Raw genomic sequence first — 24005 nt, 5'->3', positions numbered from 1 at the left:
ACGCTGAAGATGGCAAACAAGACAAGCTCAAATGGTCTAGGAGAATGTTAGCTTTGGGGGCTGTATATACATAAAGGGGTCAGGACAGAGAAAGAATAGGACTGAGCAACTGCTTATAAAATACTTTAGTTAAGGTACAAATTGACAGTCGCCAGATGGGAGGGGGGTTGGGAGTTGGGTGAAAAGGATTAAGAAGTACAAATTGCCAGTTATAAAAATAGTCATGGGGATGTAAAGTACAGCATAGGGATACAGTCAATAATACTGTAATAACTTATCAGGGTACTAGACTTATCAGGATGATCATTTCATAAGTTATTAAATGTCTAATCACTATGTTGTACATCTGAAACTAATATTGTATGTCAACTGTAATTGAAAAATTAATTTAAAAAAACAAAAACATTTTTTTAAATAAAATAAAATGTTTTAACAAGGTAATTTATAATTATTGCAGGACTCTTCTAACTTATTTGCCATGATTGTGATTCAAATATCATCATCGAAATTGCTTGAGGTCATTTCCACAAGACAAATAGCTCTTATACACACTGCTTGGAAATTACCAACTGTATAGGCTCTGACCGTTGGCCTAGGACCACATCCTGTTGACTTTATCAACACTCTGCCTATAAACAAGAAATGAGGACAGAGAAGGGTGAGGGACTGAAGCCACACACTGAGTGGGTCTGTGTCACCATGGAGACTATTTTTGGTTGAAAGAGCTATTGCTTTGTCTCTGTTAGAGTAGGTAAAAATAGAAAACTTATTTTAACTATGATTTGTGCATGTATCCTGATAAAAAAATTTTTATTATTTTGTGTAAAACTTGCCTTTAATTTTTATTCGGTCTTTGTATCTGTCCTAAGCTTCCCAACTCAAATACTTCAGAACATTCAAATATGACATGGATTATGATAAAAAACAAATCAAGCTTTTCCAACTTCTTTCAAATCATTAGGTTAGTATGATACTAAATTATGATCACATAGCACTTGGGTGACTTAAATGAATTAATAAACTCCCAAAGAATACTAAGTGGAGTCTGGGCGACCTAGGAGACACTCAGGGTACAAATCCAGTGAAGAAGGCTCAGTAACTTCTGGATACACAGAAAGCTATGGTCTCATTCCTTTCTGCAATAAAAACTGCAGGGGATGCACACCTTGACGGGAGAGATCCATGTTCACACAACTTCACCCTAAGTGCATGCCCCTGTCCATGCAACAGGGCAGGCAGAACTCAGGCAAGACGCCTGAGTCTTACTGACACGAGGAGTCAAACAATGGAGTTTGGGCTATCAGGGTGGTTGGAAATCAAGATGGGAAATCCCTGAAAGCAGCAATTACAGAGGATAACCCCAAAATGTGGGTGTAAAATCCCCTTAGATCTTAGGCTGTAAGCAGGACAAGAACTCCACTTAACTCCAGGGCAAATAAACTGTAGGCTGAAAGTGCTGAGCAGATATTTCAGCATCTGCCCACCCAGGGGTCTCCTGAGTTCGTAGTTCAAGCCCTGCCAGGACAGAGTAATGTGGCAGTAACTTTAGGTTTTCCATTAAAACTAAAGGGCCACACCCTTAGAAATAAGGGCGTCATACCATGACTAAGGTATTTTCTGTAAAACTAAGGACAAAAACCAAAATAGATCCAGCTACTGTGTTTCCCCAAAAATAAGACCTAGCCAGACCATCAGCTCTAACGCATTTTTTGGAGCAAAAATTAATATAAGACCCGGTTTTCTTTTACTGCTATAAGACCAGGTCTTATATAATGTAATATAAAAGAAGACGGGGTCTTATATTAATTTTTGCTCCAAAAGATGCATTAGAGCTGATGGTCCTGCTAGGTCTTATTTTCAGCGAAACACGGTAACAAGGCCTACAAATCAAACATCCGCAAGTTCAAGATGTTCTGTCAGTAATCTAACCACCTCCTAGAGCATGCAACACTCTTCAGAGGAAGATAACGGAATCCAGCACCTCTAATATGTATCATCATACAATAAAAATTACTAGACAAGGAACGAAATGGGAAAATGTGACCCATAGTCAATAAGAAAAAAAATCAGCCTGTCACGTCCAGCGCAACTCGTGCAGTGAGGGAACGAGAAGGGGCGGCTTTAGGTTAAGTTTCAAGAAAGAAACAGAGACTTAATGCAGTTGAATCTCAGAAGGCCAAGGGTCTCACAGTCATGAAAGACTGGAGCGCAAAATCAGGCCAACTGGTGGCTTTTATTGATTATACAAGGGAGTAAAACTTATCTACTGTCTGTGAAACTCATCCATCATATCACAAAGGTGATTTAATCCACTCATCCCTGCCTGCAAACAGCCAGAGCAGAAAGTCCTATGATGACTTATTTAAGGTGTGTTCCCTCCTGGGGATAAGTCTCTCACGATAAAACTTTGTTGTTGAGCTAAACAGGAGGAGCTGATATTATCGCTCTCCTAACTTCTCTCACAATCAGGTGAGAGGGAAAGCCAGTGCCAGCAGTGGCTTCCTTTAAGCAGAGGGAAGGGGAGGCAATGCTCCTTCCCATATTTTCCATAGTAGCTCACTGGGAGTCCCCACACGGTTCCACCTGTCTTAGATTGTTCCTCACGTGAGAAATCTTACCCGTCCTTGGCTGGCAACCCATCTTTTGAGGACCGGACAGAGAGATATGAGGTGTAAACATAAAGATGAAGCAAAGTCCCAAGAAGGCACAGTCTCACAAACTCCTTTCCTTAGGGAAAGGTATGAGGGGACAGTCGGCTAGACTGCTGCCTGATGTCAGCCAATAGAAACTCATACTCTGATGAGCTCAATGTCGGGACTAGCAGACTTCAAAATAACTAGATAAGTATATTAAACAATCTGTAGTAAAAGATGGATATAATGGGTAAAGAAATGGAGAATTTCAGCAGAGATATGAAAACCATGAAAAAGAACCAAGGGGCATCCTAAAATTGAAAACTCCTACATCTAAATTTTAAGTTATTGGATGAGGTTAACAGCAGGTTTGAAAGATGAGAAGAAAAGATTTGTGAGATTGAACTCAAAAGGAATTATCCAACCTGAAGCACAAAAAGTATTAGGGGGAAAAAAAGTCACAGTGACCTGTGGGATAGTGTCACATAGTGAAAACATATGTAATTGGAGTCTTAGAAAGAGAAGGGGGCCGGCCCAGTGGCTCACGCAGTTAGAGCTCCACGCTCCTAACTCTGAAGGCTGCCAGTTCGATTCCTACATGGGCCAGTGGGGTCTCAACCACAAGGTTGCCAGTTTGATTCCTCGACTCCCACAAGGGATGGTGGGCTCCGCCCCCTGCAACTAAGATTGAACATGGCACCTTGAGCTGAGCTGCCGCTAAGCTCCCGAATGGCTCAGTTGGTTGGAGTGCGTCCTCTCAACCACAAGGTTGCCGGTTCGACTCCCACAAGGAATGGTGGGCTGCACCCCCCCCCCCCACAACCAACAACAACAACTGGACCTGGAGCTGAACTGCGCCCTCCACAACTACGATTGAAAGAACAACAACTTGACTTGGAAAAAGTACACACTGTTCCCCATCCAATAAAGTCCTATTCCCCTTCTCCAATAAAATCTTTAAAAAAATAAGAGACCAGTGCAGAAAAACACGTAAAATAGGCTTAGAGAATAAACCACAATAGGCACATATCAAACTGCTAAAAACCAAAAATAAAGGAAAAAATCTAAAAAGCAGCCAGTGAAAAAGGGCACATCATATATAAGGGAAGAACAGCAAGAATGAAAACTAACTTCTCATCAGAAACAATGAAGGCTGAAGACAATGAAACAATTTTAAAGTGCTGAGAGAGAAAAAGATGTCAACCTAGAATTTTAAATCCAGCAAACGTATCTTTCAACATGAAGGTGAAATAAAGACATTTTCAGACAAACAAAAGCTGACAGAATTTGTTTCCCACAGAGCTAAGCTACAAGAAATTAAAAGAAGTTCTTCATTCTAAAGGAAAATTATTCCAAAATGCAAACATAGATTTGCATGAAGTCAAGAACTCTAGAAAGGTTCATATGTGGGTAATTTTTGTATTTTTCCTTGATCTAAAGCAAGAATAAAATTGTTTACTGAGATTAATAATATGTAGAAGTAAAATAAGAGATGTGATAAAAAATATATGGTGAATGCCGCTGCTGAGTGCCATCCAACAGAAAGGCAGGGATCTTCAATATGTAATTATGTTTTTTGACCTTGATGGAATTGTGAGAGCTGAGTTTGTCCCCAGGAACACTATGGTTAACTTTGAATATTATAAAGGCTTATTAGAGCATTTAAGAAATGATATGCGTAGAAAACAGCCTGAAAAATGGGTGAATGGTCTCATCATGGCAACGCTCCGTGTCACACTTCGCTTCTGGTATGGCAGTTTCTGTCAAATAAAAACATCATGATGCGTCCTCATCCACCTTACTCACCAAATCTGGCACTGTGCGACTTCTGACTCTTCCCCAAAGTCAAAATGGTTCAGGTCATTCAGGCAGCCATGAAAGCCCAACTAAAGATACTCACGAAAGAGGACTTCCAGAACTGCTTTAGAAAGTGGCAAGAATGATGGGGTGTGTTTGAAGCAAGGGGGAGTATTTTGAGGGGAATTAATGGCAATGTGCCTTTTACTGTAATAAATTTTTTTCAACATTCACCATATTTTTTGATCACACCTCGTATATATCACAAAGGATAGAAGGGGGTTTAAATGGAATTATATCGAGTGAAGGATATACACCACTAACTTATTACATGGTAACCCCAGAGCAAACCTGGCAGTCTGGCCCCTGAGCAATTTCTCTTAACCTCTGTGTAATGCTGCTGTTTGTCAAGTGAACATTTTTGCCACTACGTGATTACTTCGAGGTTGCAATATTGACACTATCATTTTAATCCAATCATGATTGGACTGAAAAATCCATGAGATCCCGAAGGCCTGCCCTGCTCACAACTTCTAAGCTGCGAGTGTTGGGTTCTTCCACATCATTTGCTGTGCCCTGCAGCTTGTGATCCTGCTACATGGGCCACAGTTGATTGTTCCACGGATCTGTGCCTTAGTTAAGGGCAGCCATCCTTTGGGAAGCTAGAATGACCCAAGAATCTGTGCCCAATCAGGGGACTCTCTTTTGCATTATATAACTAGTAGAATCAATCCAACCTCTTTCAGGGAGAGTAGGAGTAGCAGAGGGAGAAATGTGCAGAGATGCTGGAAAACACATGAATAAGAGTATGTATATTGTGACCATATAGCAGGGGACATCCATTTCAAGATGAGGACACAACCGAGCCACCTGATCTGCTGTACTCATTACATGACAAAGATCTATTTTTTTTTTCCAAGAAGCTATGCCTCTGATGAGACAGTCACCTTTGTATTCTTAAAATAAGCCTCCAGCATCTAAGATAACATGCTTTTGTTCCTTGCAATCTCAAGGAATCTGTCCAAACTTACCTTAAAAAGAAAAAATCCAGACCTGCAATATACAGCACATTAAACTAAACAGTTAAGGCATAAAAAAAATCACATAAAAAGGGGTTATACAGCCTAAGGCACTGACATTTACTTTAATACAGGGAATTTTAAAAATTTGCTATGAAAATTACTACATAGCTGTTCAAAAGATAAATGAATATGTGAATAGTTAAGCACCCACAGAGTCTTCTCAATGCCATTTAAAAAGCAAGCCTTCTTCAAACTCTAATTTAATTCAAGAATCAAGGGTAAAATGGGAAGGCATTAATAACTCTGCATATTTTCCTAGGCTCTTTATGTCAAAACAAAAGTACTATTCAGGTCATAAAGCTCATTTTTAAAGATACCTCAATTAAAGATAGTTTCTTTCTCCATATATGTGTGAATCTTTTTGTCATAACCAAAATAGGCTATTAGGAAGAGGATATATATTTTAACTAATTCAAGTTGAAAAAAAGAAACCAGGTGCTCCTTAGGTCGATTGAGCAGTAAGAGCTTTGTCTCCTGTCAATCTGAGTTTCTGTGTAAACACATAACCTTTTCATTATTATGACATAAGAAAATCACCTCAAAAATCACATTAAGCACTAATAATCACTCCAGTTTCCTTGGGTTCCAAGTGTATATTAAAAGCTTACACTTTTCAGTGGCAATTATTTTGAAGTTTAGTGTTCGTATCTTTGCATTTTCAAAGCATTATGCAGTTCTTAATAGTTCTGACAACTCAGTAAAATCTTCTGTATTATTTTGAATTTACAGCTAAGATTTGAAAAGAAATGAATTCTTTAAGGATGCACAATGAATCAGTGGCAAAACTGGATACAAATTTTTAACTTCTTAGTTTCTAGGTGAGAAAATTACAAGTATTCAAAACATTTATATACATGCATTTTTAATGAATTTCCCTATAACACTGTTGTGGAAATCCCCGTAGAAGACAATCTTTGCCTAAAAGTTGGACCATTATTCCTCCTTTGGCAGTAGAAAACACCTTGCAGATGGTACAACTGTGTTTGTTTCAGGGAACACACACTTTAATTGGAAGTTAAAGAGATTGGGAGTGTTTCCTCACGTTGAATATGTCTACTCACAATTAGAAAACCTTTGAAGCATTAAGAGAAAGGGGTTATAAACCCAGATTGGATCTTAGGTGTGCTTACAACAACATAAACTCTTAACAGTACCAGAAAAGGAAACAAAGACAACACACTAAGCACACTAAGATTTCTCACACAGAACTGCACATTTCCAGGGTACTTTCCTTCTGAAGAAATAAATTACAACATTTTAATTTCAAAGTGAAAAATATTCTCCTAATAGTCATCCATACAACCTCATTTTCCTTATGGTCCCACTTCTTTTATTCATGGTTTTTTAGATCCTCCAAGTAAACCTGTCATATAGCATTAAAACCACTATAATTCCAATTCTTGACTTTGAATAATACTTTCATATATGATTTCTGAAAGTAGAGGTATCATTTAAAATACAGCTCAGGCTTATAAACATGACCACAATGCCTCTTCCCTTACAAACCATTAATTTAGTAAATATTTAATATTAAAATGATGTATTTAGGACTTGGTACATTTTATTGTAATTAAGTGGAACATATAAATAGCTTAATTTAGTAAGTAACGAGTGTTTGGACACCACATTTTAATTCTGAAAACCCACTGTTAAACACAAATATTTTCCATTTGAACTCTGTTCAGTAAATTTCATTTCCATCAAGTGATTCACCCCCTATCTGTAGAATATATTCATGAAAAACTTGCTATCGGCTAACGCACTGCACTCTGTCAGATGTAAACAGTAACAACTCACATTGCTTAGTACAGTTTTGCTACTTTTATCTTTCTACATTTTCTGTTCTTAAGATCCAGGCTGTATTCAATTGACAATGATTATAAAGATTGATAACCAGTGTAATGGAGGTGGGGAGAGTCCCTCGCAAATACTGTTGTTAGGAATGTAAACTGGCAGTCTTTCTGGAGTTCAATTTGGCAATAATTATCAAAATTTTAAACACATACTCTTTGATAAGCAAATTCACGTGTAGATTTATACAACAGAAATACTAACATAAGTGAGCCAAGGTATACACACAAAGGTCAACACATTGTTTGAAATAGTGAAAAATGAAATGAACCCACCTGTGCAGAAAATATGTAACATAGTAGGTCTGAGACTGCTACCTTAGAAACGCTTGCTTGCAAGGTTGGTCCTTGGCTAGCATCTAGGAATTTGGCTTGTAAACCGTTCCCTGCACTAATAAAAAGCTTTCCCTACGGACCCAAACCTGAATGTATGAAGCATCATTGAAATGATGTAACCCAGATATATACAACCCAGAGCCACCCCACACTGAGATTCAACTGGTTATAGAATACTTTCCTTCTTGTTTAAGCCATTTTGAAATAGGGCTTTATTGGTTGCAGTCAAGAGTATCTGTCTGGATTTCCATTTCTGTCAGCTTATATAAAATGACACTGAAATTATGGGCCAGAGCCCTGCATTTGTATCCTCAGATGCACCATTTACTAATGTTGTGAATGTGAGCAAGGCATTTACCATCCTGAGGTACAGTTTCTTCATTGTACAATGAAATGATACCTTGTACAGTAGTACCTTGGTTTTCGAACGTCTCTGTTGACGAACATTTCGGTTTACAGACGCCGTAAACCCGTAAGTAAATGCTTCGGTTCTCGAACATGCCTCGCAAGTCGAACACATCACGCAGCTTCTGCTGAGTGCAAGATCCTGAGGCCTAGCTGTCGGCTGTTTTCGAACATTTCAGAACTCGAACGGTCTTCTGGAATGGATTACGTTCGAAAACCGAGGTACCACTGTATATCATAAGTACTGTTACCAAAAAAATAGAGGGCAACTCACTGTGTAATCTGTAAAGTGTTTCTAAATTTTAACGATCAGACAAGTTCTAGCAAATAACTTGATATACAAGTGGCCAATAATGGACCCATACCTCCGAGTGGCTCAACCCTAGAATATTTAAATCCCAGAAGCTCTGCCCAATGTCCACATTACGAAAACTGCCCCATCTATTACCAGAAACATCTGAAGTCAGTCATGGGAAACAATTTTGTTTAGTAGTTAGTGTGATGACATAGACTGTAATGAAAGTTTTAGTTGGGCTAGCGTCAGTATTTTGATTTCAAAAGATTATAGATATCACACAATGTCACTCACAAGACATCTGCAGGATTCCTGAATTAACAATGCTGGAAAACAGCACGGAGTATACTGTAAGATAGGCTGAGTCAACCATATGATATGGAGATGGCAGCAATTCAAACAACATGGCACAGACAACCTCCATTTAAATGTCTCAAATGAGAAATTAACAGAGGCACATTCAGGAAGCTATAAAATTTTTTTCTGCGTACCAACGATTCTGTACCATAGACACATTCTGGAATTTCTATTACTACTCTTAAAGGTTTTACTAGAAATAATCAGTAATGTTGTACTTAATATATTTTACTAATCATACTATAAGATATATAGATAGAGATACAGATACAGACAGATGCATACATATATCTATACATATACAAACAGAATGTATACATACATGCCAAAGGGAGCTTTACAATAAGCACCAAAGAATATTTAATTGATTGCAGAAGTAGAAACTGAGCTTCCTAAGTTATTAATCATATAAGTTACTACCGATGTATGTTTCATATACTAAAAAATAAAGCAAATAAGGCAAAAACCTTAGTGCACTTAGCCATACAATATAAAATAGTTAATATACCTCATAAACAAAACCATTACCAGATACAAAATAGCCATTTACATGTAATAAACATTAGTATTTCAAGAAAAAATATTTTAAATACAATAGTTAGTATTACCACAACTGTACTAACATAGTATAATATCACAGGAAGTTGTAGGAAATATTAATAATCTGCAAAAAACAGGATTATTTCTTTTGTGTGTGAGGGGGGTGGTAGGTATTTATTTCTCTTGGGTGCAACAAGGCAGAATTATTTCTGTAACATTCTAAATCTAAATTTTATCTCTATGCAGCTTTCACAAAAGAAAATGTTAAAATTAATTTCAGAGCAAATTCTTACTCTAATTTTTTGTACTTTTATTCTAGAAGTATGTTAAAGTATTGCCATTTCAAAAAAAAATAACCTACAGTTTCCCAGAAGAATTATTTTTAATCCTGGCAACCTTCCTGTTCAATACACAAAACATAAAATCTTTTCTTCTGTCAGAAAGCTCAAAATTCAGAACTCTATACCAAGCTCTTTGTTCGGTGTTTTCTTTTCCTCTTGGGTGCAGTGAACTCTAAAGACATAAAAATAAGAAGTCTGTCAGGACTTAAAAAAGTAATACTTAACTGCTAACATACATTTAAACTATATAGATGTTTAATTGGTATTAAATAAGAATGGCATCACAGCAAAGCTCCAATTATAAGAAATCTTAAACCTGACATATGTGATTTTCTTCTTCAAAATGATAGTGCTGTTGAAAACTTACTAATGTACACCCTAGTCATCCTAAATCCTACTTAATACTGTGTTTCCCCGAAAATAAGACCTAGCAGGACCATCAGCTCTAATGCGTCTTTTGGAGCAAAAATTAATATAAGGCCCCGTATTATTATATTATACATTATATTATATATTATATAAGACCCGGTCTTATTTTACTATTATAGTAAAATAATTTCATTATTATAGTAAAATAAGACCGGGTCTTATATTAATTTTTGCTCCAAAAGACACATTAGAGCTGATGGTCTGGCTAGGTCTTATTTTCGGGGAAACACAGTAGTAAGCTACTTTGAAGCTGTTTCTTGGGTATGCTCTCCCTATAATAAGCATGGACCCCATGTGCCAGATCTGAAAGGTACCTAGAACAGTGCTAAGAGAGATAAAGTGCCTAAGATTTCAATTTCATTTCAAGTTAACCTGAAAATTAACCCAAAACACTAGTACCATACATCTTTTTGGCTACCATACCAGATGCCATAACCAACACGCAAATAAGTGTCCTTTGAGAAATAGTTGTGAACCTAACAGTTACTGGTCATTAAAAACAAATAAAATAATAGAAAATACAAAAACATGGAGATTATGAAAGGTGTAAAGAAAAGAAACATTCCCCACCAATGAGAAACAAAAGCAGAGTGACAGGACAAGGAATGAGAAAAGACAAAGGAAAAGTTAAGAGAAAGAAAAGAGATTCCTAGAAGAGAGCAGCAGCCAGGACAGAGTGCAACCAGCCATGAGAACTGTCCAGAGTGAAGCGGTCACGGTCTGGAAGAGACTTCTTTAAAAAGGTGAAACTGCAGCTGTCAAGGAAGCAGAACTTCCTGTGTCTGACATTCTCGGCGCAGTTAAATAAAAAGAGAAAAGGAAAAAAATAAAATAATAAAATAAAAATAAAAATAAAAAATAAAAAGGTGAAACTGATAAAATGCCTAAGAGGAGATTTACATGACTGAGGAAGAGTCTGGGGATAAATCCATGATAAGTACACAAAAGAAATAAATTAATAAGGCAAAAAAAGTTACTAACTCTAGGGAAAACAAATGTACAGATTAACGAAGACTCATAGTATATTACATGGCCCTGCTGCCGATAACGTTGTATAAATGCTGAATACCAATACAACTAAAATAATAATTATATTTGGAGAGCGGGGGCTGGGAGGCATACATGTGCTTGGGATGGGAGGTGAAGAATATAAGAGAACTAAATCCTCGACTTACTCAGTGGGAAGTCAATAGATAATCAATAGAATTGAAATATGAAGAAATGACAATATTTCGTGTTATGACATGACATGTTATTGAGAGACCCAGAGGTAAATACCACAATAAAGAGTTAAAAGTGGTCGTATCTAGAGAGTAAGAAATGGGAGACAGAGTCAGAAGACTGGTTTCTTATAATGAGTATTACAAAAGTATTTGAATTGTTAAACTATGTGGATATGTAGATTTAATGAAAACCAAATTTTTAAGAAACACAAGCTTGCCAGCTAGCCATAAAGGTTTATGTATGTGATTAATAGTTTGCAAACAGTAAAAGCCAACAAGCAAGACTAGAGAGAAACTATGGTCTGAAACTCACCAACAGATTATAAAAGATTGTTTTATGCTGACATAAGCAAACCACAGAAGCACTCAGATTTCTGAAGAAATACTCTCTTTTAATTGTCTATTCTTTGTCTTCTATATGCTTCTATAGCACTTGTTCCTCTTTACCATAACGCACTGGCTTGTTTTTCTCCCACAATAAACTATAAAGTTCTTTGGGACAGACTGATATGACTCATTCAATATTTACTTAAGTCCATTATGGACCAGTCACTATGCTCAGATCTATAACCACTGTGATTAAAATGGTTCTTAAATTCTTGCAGTATATATCTTTATATTTCTGTACCTAGTTAGTACTTGAAACACAATAGGCACTCAATAAATGCTTGGCGAATGAATATACCACCAAATGGGGAAAAAAAGTCATTAGGCATTATTTTAATACACATTATATTCATTATCATTGATGGATTACCAATTACTACTTTTAAGTGTCTTGATTAATGGTTTGATTAATACTAAGATTCTCCAAAGTGCCAAAGATAAAAACATCACAAGATCTCACAGCCAACCACCACGTTCTTCAAGGGTTCTAAACCTTGATGTTCTAAGAGCATAGCTTTCCTTCAGTAGTTTGACAAAATTTTCATCTGTACCTGTTTCACTGTAACTTTCGTTCTCCTCGTCCTCTTCTGTAATTACAGGCATACTCAGACTTAAACATTTATCTTCCTTATGTATATTCTGTGTGTCATCTAGAAATGGATGAAAATAATTTTATATGAAAACAAAGCATGTTAATATTTAAGAAAAATTTTTACACAAATAATGCCATTATTACAGCATAAAAATTAGATTTTAGAAGCTAAAATTGTAATGGTAAGTAGAAATATGCATTTTAAAGTATATGTCTTCCATTAAAGTAAAGAAAATGGAGAAAAGGGGAGGAAACAAAATTAGCCAAACAGGTATCTCATTGACTCTTTATCACACATAGCACAGGTTGTATCTGCTGACATCAGGGAGTAATCATGTGTGTTACTTCAACTTTATTAATTAATCACAAACATAATTTTAAAGTTATAGCCTTGTTTTCGAGTGAAGACACACTTAATCACCACACATGCTCTATTTAATATATCTCCCTAATCATAAGTTGCCATTGACTTTTCATTTTCCAAATCATTGGAGGTTTTCTACATCAACCTTCTACTGCCTGAAAAAATATTCTAAAATATCCTAATAAATTTATCACACACCATTGTCATATCAGGTCTCATTTAGCACATAACTTCCATGTCCCAACAGCAACGCCCCCAACACAGTCACTCTTTATTGTGTATGCTGCTTAGTCATCTCCACAACACTTCTACCACCTGATATAATTTATTTCTTTACAGTCTTGGCCTCTTCCCACTAGAATGTAAGATTCACAATGATAGGTTTCCGGTTTAAGATGAGGTACTCCAGCACTTAAGAAAAGTGTCTGGCATATAGTAGGGCCTCAATAAATATTTATTAAATGATTAAATATGGATTCAACTATTTTATAACACAATGTTTCACAGAACACATATGTTAACAAGTACTTGTCAGCACAGAAGGCAAGAAATTAAATGAAAACGAGTTTAAGCTTTCTGCTCTGAACACATGTATCCTAGATCTGAAAGGGGTGCACATTTTACAGAATGAAGAAATTGCTCAAAAATGGAGTTGAGTAAACTATAGCAATAACTTTCGATTTTAAACACAACTCAAACTTCATAAAATAATACCAATTTCCCATTAAGTCATTACAATAGAATTTTACCTTTATTTCCAAGTCCTACATGTTAATTACAATAATTTTTACATGATTTTTAAGATAACAATCTTTTAGGAAAATCTTTTTCCATATCTAATCACATTTTTTTAGACTTTGAACCTATAAAATTTTTCAATTGATCACAAAATTATAATCAATATGATCTACCCAAAATTACTAATATTGTTCCTCACAATCTTTTAGCCATGTCCATCCATATCAATTATTAATGATTTTTTAAAATCCACATTTACAACCTACCAGAATCTATCCAACAATGTCAAGGGAAGAATTTCTGAGTTCAAAACTGACAGCTCAGAAACAAACCATCTAGTCACGTGATGATTAACTACACTTTAGAGATCTAGTATTTCTACATTAAATGAATAGGCTTAAAAAATGAAAAGCAACAATCTCCAAAAGCTCTTAAAAACAAATACAATGCTTCACCCCTCTGTCATGCAGCCAGAAACCAAGAAGTGAGCACAAAAACTTTAGGATATTTATCACAAAGTCCACATATTAAATAGAGCTCATGAATTTCAGCCACAGATATGTTCCTCAGGCCTTTATCCAGAACCTACTTAAATTTATTTTATAGAAAACTAAAATGGTCAACCAGTTTCTTAAATCATTACAATTAAGAAGCAGCAAAAGGGCAAACAAACAAAAAATTGCTAAAAACCTGCACATTGAGAACAGAAAGAAGACAACCACCACAACAAATATGACAGAAAAACTTTTATAAAAATAAGACATAAGAGCTGACATAAGAACTGCAGCGTGAAGACCTAAGTATCTGCCCCACACATTGAAGGTATTTCCTGATAGGATCATTATTTTATAAAAAACAGTAAAATATGCTCATGATAACTCTGAGTCATAACGAGAAAATTATGTTCAGAATAATACACTGTTCTAGAAAATAGGAGAGCATAAGAAACATTTCAGTATTTTTCTAATTATTAAAAATGATAAATGCACATTATAGAAAACAAAAAACATATAAAGAATAAAATATGTTTTAGAAAGATATCAACCAGAATAATTAAACTTTTAAAAAGTAAAATTTTGACACTTAAATCATTAATCTCAGTTATCCACAAAACTAATTCCCCAGGAGATGTCAGGTAGATAGTTTACTATGCTCAAAGCTAATGGTGTGGGATGCAACTATTGTAATAGACTATTGCTCAATCTCCAAACAAATGATTACTAAACATGCAGCTAAAATACAACTTTCTTGAGGGCACGTCTAATTTGAGCTGCAGCAGGTCCCCATTTGCAATTACCTGAGATACAGTAATTATAGCTGTTCAAGATTCAGGCTTGGATTCAGACAGACCGCCAGTCAAGTCTTAACTCTATTTATTAGCTAGGTGATGTTACATGTGAAAAAAGTTTGGCAGATAATAAATGTTACATAATTAATAACTGCTGTCGTCTTCACCATCATATCATTACTATTACTGATGCCCGTCCAGAAACATGCATGCTATATTCTCAAAATGATGAGCAGGTATAGCCAAAGCTTAAATAAAACAAACTTAGGTAAATCCAATCAATATGCTGTGCACCTCTTTATAGCTACATAGCTATTAGAGGAATTGAGCCTGGAAAGGCAGACTGGGGCAAACTCCTCCCGCCAAACGGAATCTTCATCCTGCGATCCCTACTTCTATTAAATGTCTCAACATTCCCTCCATTGCTTAGGCATTAGGCATCCTTGTCTCATCCCTCTCCATCAGCATTTATATTTGGTGACCTATAGCTACACATTGGCCCTCATATCTGTTAGTCTGCTTGTCTAATTCCTATGAACCACCTGGCCAGATACTCATTACACCTCTGTACAGCCTTTTACTTTAGTGTTCCTGTTTCCTACCAGTTTCTTGCTCAGAAGTTTCAGATGATGCCTCTTCCTATCAAATAAAGTAAAAAATTTGGGGTTCCACATTTAAGGCGTGGTCAACATATTTTTTTACATTAACAGTAACTTTTCAACACACCCTTAACACTCCAGGAAAAATGGACCCCTCACTCTATACTTCCAACTATTTTGCCAATCACTCTACATGTATTAGTCTATGGAATTATTGTTACATTTATTCCTACTTAGGAAAAAATCCAAAGATAAAAAAAATAATGTAACAATAATTCCACAGACTAATACAAGTAGAGTGCTTATCACAAAATTCAAACATTACAGAAATTTATAGACTTAGAAATTTCTCATGATCCCATCCCTTAGAATTAACTACTGTTAGTACTTAATATGCTTCTAGATTTCTTCAATGACACACACTGTTAGTGCCTACACATATTTTTATTATTAGGTTGGTGCAAAAGTAATTGCAGTTTTTGCAATTATTTTTAAACGTTTAAACCACAATTACTTTTGCACCAACCTAAACAGAAATGGAATCATATTCTTCTTTAAAAAAATATTTTCACTAAGCAATGTATCAATATATTTTGGATATATTTTCAGGTCAATATACATATAATTTTTTCCAGCATTAATAACTGCAAAATATTTCTTTCTATGGAATGACAATAATTTTATGTTTCCAGTTGTTTACAGTCTTTGCCATTTCAAATAACCCTGTAATGAAGGTCCTGTATGTTTTGTCACTTGCAAAGGATAAACTCCTAACAACTGAATTGCTAAGTTAAAAGGTAGTACACAGTATTCCCCAATAAAGTCCTGTTCCCTTTCCTCAATAAAATCTTAAATAAATAAACAAAAATAAAAGGCAGTATGTTTAAAAGTGACAGATGATTCCAAATTGCTCTCTAAAAAGGCTGTGCCACTGCACTGTACACCTGAAGCTCAAGCTGAACAATAATGAATGTCAACTACAAGTTTATATATATATAATATACACACACACACATATGTATATAGTTACAAGAAGCGGAGTACAGCATTAGGAATGAAGACAGTGGAAATGTAATGTCTGTGTGCGATGTCAGAGGGATAGTGGACGGGGGAGGGGGGTTGACACTGTGTGAGGGATATAAATGATAAATGTCTAAGTATTACTTTGTTTTGTGCACCTGAAACTAATAAATGAATAAATATATAAAAGGCTGTGCCAATTTACACCACTTCAAGTCAGATTTTATCTCCTCACACTTTCACCATCAATGGATATTCAGTTATCTTTAATCTTTGCCAATCTAATAAACTATATAAGAATCATGTTTTAATTTACATCTCTTTAATTATCAATGAAATTAAGTATCTTTATATGCATATGGCCTGTACTTTGTAAATTGCCAGTTCGTGTCCTGAGCCCATTTTTCTACTAGATGATGGCTTTTTTCTTACTAATTTATAAGAGCTCACCTAAAATTAGTTATTTTAACATTATCATATGTGCTACAAATAGTTTTGCAACATCTTTTGCTTTTTTGAAAAAACTATGAAATCAAAAATACCTTTTCGCCTTAAAGAAACAAACTTTTAATTAAAGAGAAACCATTAAGTAAGCACCTGGATCTTTACTGAGGAATAGAACAAATTACTTCTGCTTCACAGTACTTGCAATACCTTGAGCACCAGAGCTGGTTGGCTGGAATAGTTACGGTTGAAGATCTGAATTCAGATCATCTTTTAGTATGTTTTCTTTCTCATGGGTTAAATCCTCCCTAACATGCCTGGGTCAATTCAGTAACAAATCTCAGATGTGCTCAAGAACCTGTCCTTAAAAGTTAATTTCAGAGTTTACGAAAATGTTTTAGGTAACTACATTAAGTAATAAAACACAACTAGTGAACAAAGTGCTATTTCATAAATTATACCTGTCAAACATTTAAGATGGAAAGGATCTTTCATTTAATTTCTTTACTGTCTTACATTTGCTCTTCCTTTGTTCCTCAACCACATAAAAAAAATAAATAAATAAACCTGTTTTTCAGGTGTTTAACATTAAAGCACCTTGACCAGCTTACCTCTCTGCTGCACTTGTACAAAGTGAGGTTAATTAATAAAAAAATGTTTGTGCCGATTTCTAAACCTAAGTATCTTTGATACCTTAGAAAAAAACATTTTAATCTACCATGTTATTTTTTTTATTATAATCAAACTAATCAATCTTTTCCTCATGGCCTCTGTTGAACTATTAATAATATATAATAAAATTCAACATTTTTAATGTGCAGATCTAGGAATTTAGACAAATGCCTAGTTGGCAATCACCACTGCAAGCAAAATACAGTCAAGTTCTAGCACGCCAGAAACTCCCCTTGTGCTCTTTTGCAGTCAACACCTTCCTCCACCCCCACTTCCCAACAACCAATGATCCAGTTTCTGTCCCTACAGATTTGCCTTTTCAAGAATGTCTCACAAATGGAATCATAAAGTATGTGTCTTTTGTATCTGGCTTCTTTCACTCCGCACTACATGAGATTCATCCATGTCATTACAGTGTTTCAAGTAGTTCCTTTATTGCTGAGTAATATTCCACTGTACGGTTATACCAGTTTACTTATCCAATGAGCAGCTGAAGATTATTTCGGCTACTGGCAATTTTTCAATTATGAATAAAACCACGATAATCTTTTGCATACAAATTTTTGTGTGAATATATGTTTTCATTTCTCTCAGGTAAATACCAAGGAGTAGGACTGCTGGGTCCTACAGTAAGTATATGTTTAACATTACTAGAAACTGCCAGTTTTCCAAAGTGACTGTACCATTGTGGATTCCCACTGGAAATATATGAAGGTTCCAATTGTTCTGCATCCTCACCTTTTGTCATTGTATGTTTTGGGTTTTGCAGCCATTCTGACAGGGAATAGAACATTGTGGTTTTAACTTGCATTTCTCTGATAACTAAAGATGTTGAGTTTTTCATGTCTTTATTTGTCATCCACATATTTTCCTTGAAGTGTCTGTTCAAATATTTTACCTACCCACTTTTTAATTGGGTTGTTTATTTACTAAGATTTGAGAATTCTTTATATATTTTGAATGTGAGACCTCTATCAGGTTTGCATTGTGCAAATATTTTTTCCAGTGTGTGGCTTATTTTTTCATTTTCTTAACAGTGTCTTCCAATGAATTTTAATTTTGAGCAAGTCCAATTTACCAATATTTTTTCTTTTATGACTTGTGTTTTTTTATGTTACATATAAAAAAATCTTTGCCCAAACCAAGATCACATTTTCTGTTTTCTTTCACAAGTTTTAGATTTTATTTTTGGATCCATGATCGATTTTGAATTAATTTTTGTATATGACGGGAGGTATGAGTCGAGGATCTATTTTTTTGCATATGGATATAAAAAGGTATCAGCATAATTTACTAAAGACTATCCTTTCTCCATTGAATTGCCTTTGCGCCTTTGTAGAAAATAAATAGCCATACACGTGTGGCTCTATTTCTAAATTCGCTATTCTTTTCCATTGATTTGCATGTCTATTGTTTTGCAGATAGCACACTGTCTTGATTCCTGAAGCTTTATAGTTATTTTTCAAAACTGTTCTGGGTACTTTAGTTTCTTTGAATTTCCATATATACTTAAGAATCAGCTTGTTAATTTATACCAAATAACCCTGTTGGGATATTTTTATTGGGATTGCATTTAATCTAGAGAACAATTTAAGATTAGTTGACATTTTAACAATATTGGGTCTTTTAATCCATGAACACCATATATCTCTCCATTTATTTAAATTTGTTTTGATTTCTTTTATCTTTTTTTTTTGTAGTTTTCAGGCCTGCATGTATTTTGTTACCTATATAGCAAAGTAATTTGTGTTTCTGGTATTACTGTACTTTTTCTAAAATTTCAATTTCTATTATTCATTGTTAGTATAAATACTAACCCTGAACCTTATAACCTTGCTAAACCCACCTATTAGTTCTGGTAGCTATTACGTACATTTTTTTGAGATTTTCTGTGTAAAAAATAATTTCATTTCCAAGCAAATAGTATTATTTCTTCCTTTCCAATCTCAATGTCTCTTATTTCCTTTTTTTGTCTTACTTCAATAGCTAGGACCCCTAATATGATGTATAATAATAAGAGCAATCAGAGCAGGCATTGTTCCCAATTTTAGGGGGAAAGTATTATTTCACCATTAAGTATGATGTTAGCTGTAGTTTTTAATAGAAGTCCTTTATCAGGATGAGGAAGTTCTCTTCTAAGCCTAATTTGCTCATTTTTTAAAATCATAAATAGATGCTGAATTTTGTCAAATATTTTGTCTACATATATTGAGATTATAGTTTTTCTCCTTTATTCTGCTAATATGGTGAATGATGCCTTATATTCTTGGGATAAACCCTAGTTTGTCCTATTACAATTGTCCTTTTAATATATTGTTGGACTCAATTTGCTAATATTTTCAAAGGACTTTTATATTTATGTTCATGAGGGAGGGATATTGGTCTTTAGTTTTCTTTTCCTGTAAGGTCCATAAGCTGGGAAGTGTTCCCTCAGAAAAGGATTGATATTATTCCTTTTTAAACATTTGCTAGAATTCCCAGTGAAGCCATCTGGGAATTTAATTTCTTTACTAAACACAGAAGTACTTAGATTTTTCTATTTCTTCTTGTGTCGGTTTTGGAAATTTATCTTAAGAAATATATCCATTTTTATCTGAGCTATCTAACTTATTAGCATAAAATTATTCATAATTTTTCCTTACTATCCTTTTAATTTATTATGTAAGGTCTGCAGTGGTATATTTTACCTTACAAATTTTTTGTTCCTAATTTTTTTCAGCAAATTCTCTTTAGAATATTTTTAAGGCATAAAATTAGTCATTTGCAAATCATGATAATTTTGTAGCATTTCTTTCTGAAATTATACCTCACTTCACTCTCCTGACTAATTACATTGATTGGCCCTTCAAAAGCAATGTTAAATAAAATTGTAATACTTCAGTGTATTACCATCAAACATGAGGTGGCCTTTGGTCTAATAACAGACATACATACTATACACACACACTCCTTAAAATTAAGTTACAGAAATAACCATCTACTTGTTTTATCTGGAGCAGGGGTTGACAAACTATAGCCAGAGGACAAATGTGGCCCACCACCTGTTTTTGTATATACAATTTACTGGAACACACTCATTTGTTTATGTATTATCTATGGCTACTTTCACCATACAAAGGCAGAGCTGAGTACCTGTGACAGAAAGCCCACAAAGACTAAAATATTTACTATCTGGCTCTTTACAGAAAGTTTGCTGACCCCCTAATCTAGAGGATTTTTTTAAAAAATCAAGAATGTATGTTGGATTTTATCAAATGTCTTCTTGGGTAACTACCATAGTACAATGAGTTCACATTCTGCCCTTTAACCCACTTAATATGGCAAATTATATTGATAGATTCCATCCCTGCATCCTAGAATGAATGCACTCAGTCAAGGTGTTTTGTATATGGGATTCTTTTAACACGTATAATTTAGGATTTTTTCAGTAATACTCGTAAGTGAAATTGGTCTAAGACTTTTCTTCACAATATCTGCTAGCTTTATAAAAAGAACTAAAAAAATTTTCCTTTGGAAGTTTTTTTGGTTATCCTTAACAAATGTGGTGCCTCCTCCTCTGAATTCTCACTGCACTTCAAGCAATAGAACTTAATCATATCGCGACTATATTAAAACTATTTAACTTCAATTCTCCCTCAACTGCCTCAATATAGGGAAAAACACATGTTAAAAGGCTGTAATATATCTTCATATACTGCTGCAGTAGCTAGGAGTGTGTTTTATATTAGGCATTAAATATTTACTAATGTTTCTAACGTTCTTTTTTCCCTCTGAGCCTGCTAATCAGACTCCAACTTTATGGTTAATACATATTATTTGTGTAAATTTAAAAAATTAAATTATTAATATATATAATTACTTCTTAAGAACCAAATATCAAAGGTAATTTTATAGATACACTATTTCAAAAGAAAAACAGGTACAGCTTAATCAGTGCAGCAACTAGGTAGAAACATGGTTTATAAAATGTTATTTCTTTTCATGACTTATACCTTATTCTACAAATAAGTTTGTTAATTCACAAAAATTAATAATAAAGTGTGCCTTGGAAAATTCTAGACTGATTATATAACTATCTAGCTATAGCACTTTTGGAAAAGGTATTTAATCTACATGAGCCTAAATTTCATCATCTATGAAATGATGAATTTGATGACTCCTACGGGTCCCTTTCAGTAGTTAAGATTCTAAATATGTCAGATGATTAATCTATTTTTAATTTCACAATGTTCTCAATCAAACAAGTATCTAATCCTTTTTAATAAGAAAAAGAAAGTGAGGGGATATTGTAAATAAGACCCATTCACCCTAGGTGAGTTTCAAAAAGACTTTAAAAAGTTACCTCTTTTTCTGGAAGACATCTTCTTTCCTGCTGATTTCAATATTTCTTTGTTTCCTTTCTTCCTAGTTGCTGTGATTTGTCCTTGACCAGAAGCAGAATCGGAGTCAGAAGAGTCAACTCTGACTTGACGATGCCTTCTTGACTTGGAGGCCTTAAGAGTTAGAAACCCAATTAACCACAATGAATCACAAAATGAATCCAACTGATATAAAGACAAAACACACAAAAATAAGGACAAATTTACAAAAATATTTGTCCTAAAGTACTTTACCATTATACTGGCTTACTTAATACCTGTTGCATGTATATAGTCTTTTATCTTTACAACAGGAAAAGTTCCCTGCAGCTGTCTTCACCATCTACTCCAAATGGGTTAAAATGTAGTTGTAGTTGCATGATTGGGAAATGGAGGTATAAAGGACAAGTACTGTTTTTCACTGCCTAATAAACTTCTCTCCTTTTCTTCTAGTATTTTATTTTCCTTGGTTACCACCATGTATTTGGAGTGGAACTGCCTTATGCCTGGCTCCAGGTCGGGCCATGTGGCCCCCATCTAGTCAAAATGAGTTTCACATCCCAGTGGCCACTGTGACTTGTTCAGGGTGAGCATATGATCTGTTTCATAGCTGATATAACTCAACTTTAGAATTCTGTTTAACTGTTAGGAAGGAAAATTCTCTGTTTCCACTGAACCTAAAGCTGGAAACATGCAAGGCGGAGCTGTCATGAACCACACTTGGACACAGTGAAAGCAACATAAAAGGTGAGAAATGGAGGGACAGTCTACGGACTTTTTAGTTACATCAGTCAATGAATTCCCTTATTTGCTTAAGCAGAGACCTAACACAGGAGTTAATGTCATATATGCGGTGTAGGTAGATATTAACAATTGTTTAAAAGCTACCATGCACTCTTATGTTAATTGTATCTCAATAAAGGAGAAAAACCACAATTACGCAATGACACACACTTATAACAATTTATGGGGATTATAATTTAATTGCTTAATAATTTTTAAAAATTATTTCATTATGTCTTAAGATATACATTAAACATCAATTACCACTATATACTATGGAAATAGTTCTGGTATATAAGCATTTGGAATAATTAATTTATTGTTCTTGGTGCTTTAATTCAACAATATTTTGTACTCAATTTACTATGGTATAGCAAATATAATACTTAACTAATCTACAGTCACTTTTAATTTTTTTATTTATTCCCTTTTATTTCTACACCCAGAAAATAACAGTAATTTCCCACAGAAGAAAGACATTCTTAGATTCATGAAAAAAACAACCAGGATAACATATGGGATTTATCTTATAAATTTATCAGTGCTTCCTCCTGAAAACCCACTAAAATGAGAGTAAAGGAACAAAAATGAACAAACTCACAAAACACACATAATAAGAAACAAAGCAGCTATAAAAAAAAAAAAATTGGGGGTGGGAAAGTGAGTGACACCTGACAAAAGAAAGAAGAAAGCTGAAACCGTATCACCTATATTGAGGAAACTGCTATAAAGCAAGCTGATCCAAGTGGATCGGGAACTGGAGTCATCAGAAACAGGACTAAAAAGAAAAATGGGCAGATATGTTGAAAATCTACATAGTGAATAGTGTCCCGTTTCCCAGCCTCAAAACTAAACTGACCTCCTCCTGAAGAAAAAATATTTGCTCCCTAGAGAGGCTAAACCCGAAAAGCTGTACGCTTGAGGAAACTGATGTAGCTGAGGAAGGGAAAACAGCCTCTTACTGAAAATAGGGAAGTTAAGTGAAACCTGCATTAGGAATGGTAAGCTTCTCGGCTGATTCTCTCCATAGGCTCCCAAACATTAGCAGCTGGGCTTATTTACCACTTTCCTCCCCCACAGGGAATGGAAGATTGCCGTCTGGTAAAAATGACTAGATCCAAGAGAAAGAAATATAGATGTTTAATGGCTGAATCTCCACATAACCACTCTTAAATATGATCTGAGGTTCTTCAAACATTTGAAAAAAGCCACCAAAATTAAAGAAGAGATTAAAATAAATAAAAGTAGAAATTCTGGGGGAAAAGAAGGAAACTTCGTAAAACTATAATTAACATCCTCAAAGAGGTAAGATAATGCATTCAGGGGGAAAAAAGATACAGAATACATTTTTTTAAGTAAGAAAACTGATTTAGAGAAGAAGAAAAAAAATCTTAGTAATGAAAACACATCAACAGAAATTTAAAAATTCAATGTAATGGTTCAAAAGATAAAGTTTAAGAAATCTCCCTGAA

At 34.7% G+C, this 24005-nt stretch overlaps 1 protein-coding gene across 1 annotated transcript in view; it reads right to left on the bottom strand.

Moving 5' to 3' along the window:
• Nucleotides 1–8381: 8381 nt before the first annotated feature.
• Nucleotides 8382–24005, bottom strand: part of SNAPC1 (small nuclear RNA activating complex polypeptide 1) — a 27826-nt gene continuing 12202 nt past the window's right edge. The window contains exons 8-10 of the mRNA XM_019750786.3: nucleotides 21735–21885; nucleotides 12227–12325; nucleotides 8382–9808 (exon numbers count right to left, since the gene is read on the bottom strand). Coding sequence (XP_019606345.1) covers nucleotides 9756–9808; nucleotides 12227–12325; nucleotides 21735–21885 — 303 coding nt within the window. The 3' untranslated portion in view covers nucleotides 8382–9755. The remainder of the gene's footprint in view (nucleotides 9809–12226; nucleotides 12326–21734; nucleotides 21886–24005) is intronic.

This window comes from Rhinolophus sinicus, chromosome 3 (genome assembly GCF_057876585.1).
Source record: "Rhinolophus sinicus isolate RSI-liver-muscle chromosome 3, RSI-T2T, whole genome shotgun sequence".
NCBI classification, from domain to species: Eukaryota; Metazoa; Chordata; class Mammalia; order Chiroptera; family Rhinolophidae; genus Rhinolophus; species Rhinolophus sinicus.
Note: the sequence above shows the minus strand (reverse complement) of the source record. Positions and strands in the feature narration are given on the sequence as shown.